Source organism: Populus trichocarpa, chromosome 4 (assembly GCF_000002775.5).
Source record: "Populus trichocarpa isolate Nisqually-1 chromosome 4, P.trichocarpa_v4.1, whole genome shotgun sequence".
Taxonomy (NCBI): Eukaryota; Viridiplantae; Streptophyta; class Magnoliopsida; order Malpighiales; family Salicaceae; genus Populus; species Populus trichocarpa.
In genome coordinates this window covers 4,995,748-4,997,852 of record NC_037288.2, presented here as the reverse complement: position 1 = coordinate 4,997,852, position 2,105 = coordinate 4,995,748, and the positions used below count along the sequence as shown (strand labels likewise).

Genomic DNA, 2,105 nt, shown 5'->3' with positions numbered 1-2,105 from the left:
GTTTATAACGTGTTTTCTCGATTTGTTTGTTTTTGTTTTGATTATAGAATAAACTGGTTTTTTTAAAAAAATTCTAACTGAAATTACATGAGAAAATTCAAAAAGAGTTTCTTCTAGATTTATTTTTATAAATATTTTAAATAATTTGATTAATTTATTCACCCAATTATCAATCAATTTCAATAATCTAGAATCCTCTAGACAATAATTTCATGTTGCACCACACTCAATAATTTCGTTTTGCTTTGTGTTGAAGCAAAGTCATATCCCAAACACGTCTCAACTACTTTTTCTTTCCGAGAAAAGCACCTCACTCGGAAAATAAGAATAAAACAAATGAGTTTTTATAATAAGATCCTTGGTGCAAAACGTGCAGTTATTCTATTTATTATTTTAGTTTTAGTTTTTGGGTAAAACATTTGAAAAACACGAGGGCAATTTATTAGTGACAAAAGGAGTCTGTATATATATGTAGACCCAGTAAATAGAAGAACATCCCATATACAAATTCTATATTTTTTATTTCTTGTTCTCTTCTATAGCCGCCGCCATTAATGGACGCAACAGAAGTTATTGAGTTCTTTGATTCATGCTGGTTTGAGATGGAAATATTCAAGAAACAACCAAGTTTAGCTAAATCGTCCAGTGTAGAGACAAACCCACATCAAGAAAATCAAGAAAAGGCTCCAAAACCAGAGATCTCGAGAGTGCCAACAATCATCACAAGGTCTATGAGTGAAGATCTGTGCTCCAAAACAAGCCTCAGTTCGGGCTTTTCTCTCTCTCCAGATTCAGTTCTCCGCGCACCAAAGCTCCACGCCATCCTCTCAGGAAAAGAAGTCAAAGAGGAAGAATACTCAACACCAACAGAGAGAGTATATATTCTGGAGTCACCTAAAAAGAAAGTTTCGAGGGGGAGAAAGGGAAAGAAAGTGACAAGCAAGAGCTTGTCAGAACTGGAATATGAAGAGTTAAGAGGATTTATGGATTTGGGATTTGTCTTCTCAGAAGAAGATAAAGATTCAAACTTGGCTTCAATAATTCCAGGATTGCATAGACTTGGTAAAAAAGATGAGGAAGAAGCCATTCTTGATGAGCCTACAGTATGTAGGCCTTATTTATCTGAAGCATGGGAAGTTCTGGAAAAGAAGAGGAAAGAGGAACCATTGATGAATTGGAGAATTCCTGCTTTGGGCAACGAGATTGACATGAAAGATAATCTTAGATGGTGGGCTCACACCGTTGCTTCAACTGTTAGATAATGGAAATCTCAGATAAATGGTTCACGGTTTTGTTTTCAATATCATTTTTGTGTTTTGTAAAATGTTGAATTTTTATTAATTTTGGCTACAATTATCATCATTTGTTTGCAATTGTAAACAAAGGTGAAATCTTCTTCAACTTGGAAAATATATTTTTTGCAAATCTGATTTCATCCTCGGTTATGGTTTTCTCTCGAGACAAGCAATCGGGGGTGATTATGGTTAGGAAAGATCATAGAAATCATCCATGACTGGAGGTTAGCGTGTGTCGAATTATGAGATAAGATGCCCGACTTGACATTTCTTGCCCACCAGAATTCAACATACTGTAAAGGACCTCATGCAAGTTGCTGACAAAATTTCATCGAATTTTTTTTAAATCCTTTTTGGCATGAACTGCCACAGAACTCCTAAATAAATCTTAAATAATGAAATTACACCGAGTCAAATTGTCAATATATGACCATATGAGAAGCCCGTGATCACTAAATTTTGATCTAATCAAAAGTGGAGAGGATCTTGCAACTAAAATAATTTCTCCTTGTCAAAAATTTATCATATATCCCAATTTTTGTCACCAAACTAATCTTAAAAAAGTGAAAGAAACCTAAATAAACAAATTATCATTATCAATAATATGTTGTAATATAATTGTTTTTTTGTTCAAACTAGATTGACTACCCACGCTTTGTGCGGGCAATTTTATGCTATGTGTAGATCGTATGCACACCAATAGTTCTATTTCTGGCAATATTTCTCAAAAAAAAGTCATGTAAGCTCACTTAAAAGAATAGCAAGAAATAGAAATGAAAGCCTAACTCACTTTATTAACATTTTAAGAAA

The 2,105-nt window shown here is 33.6% G+C and overlaps 1 protein-coding gene across 1 annotated transcript; it reads left to right on the top strand.

Moving 5' to 3' along the window:
- Window positions 1-394: 394 nt before the first annotated feature.
- Window positions 395-1,425, top strand: LOC7476327 (uncharacterized). The gene has a single exon (XM_002305022.4). It carries the CDS (start codon window positions 555-557, stop codon window positions 1,260-1,262), a length of 708 nt encoding a protein of 235 aa, XP_002305058.3. The 5' UTR covers window positions 395-554; the 3' UTR covers window positions 1,263-1,425.
- The last annotated feature ends 680 nt before the right edge of the window (window positions 1,426-2,105 follow it).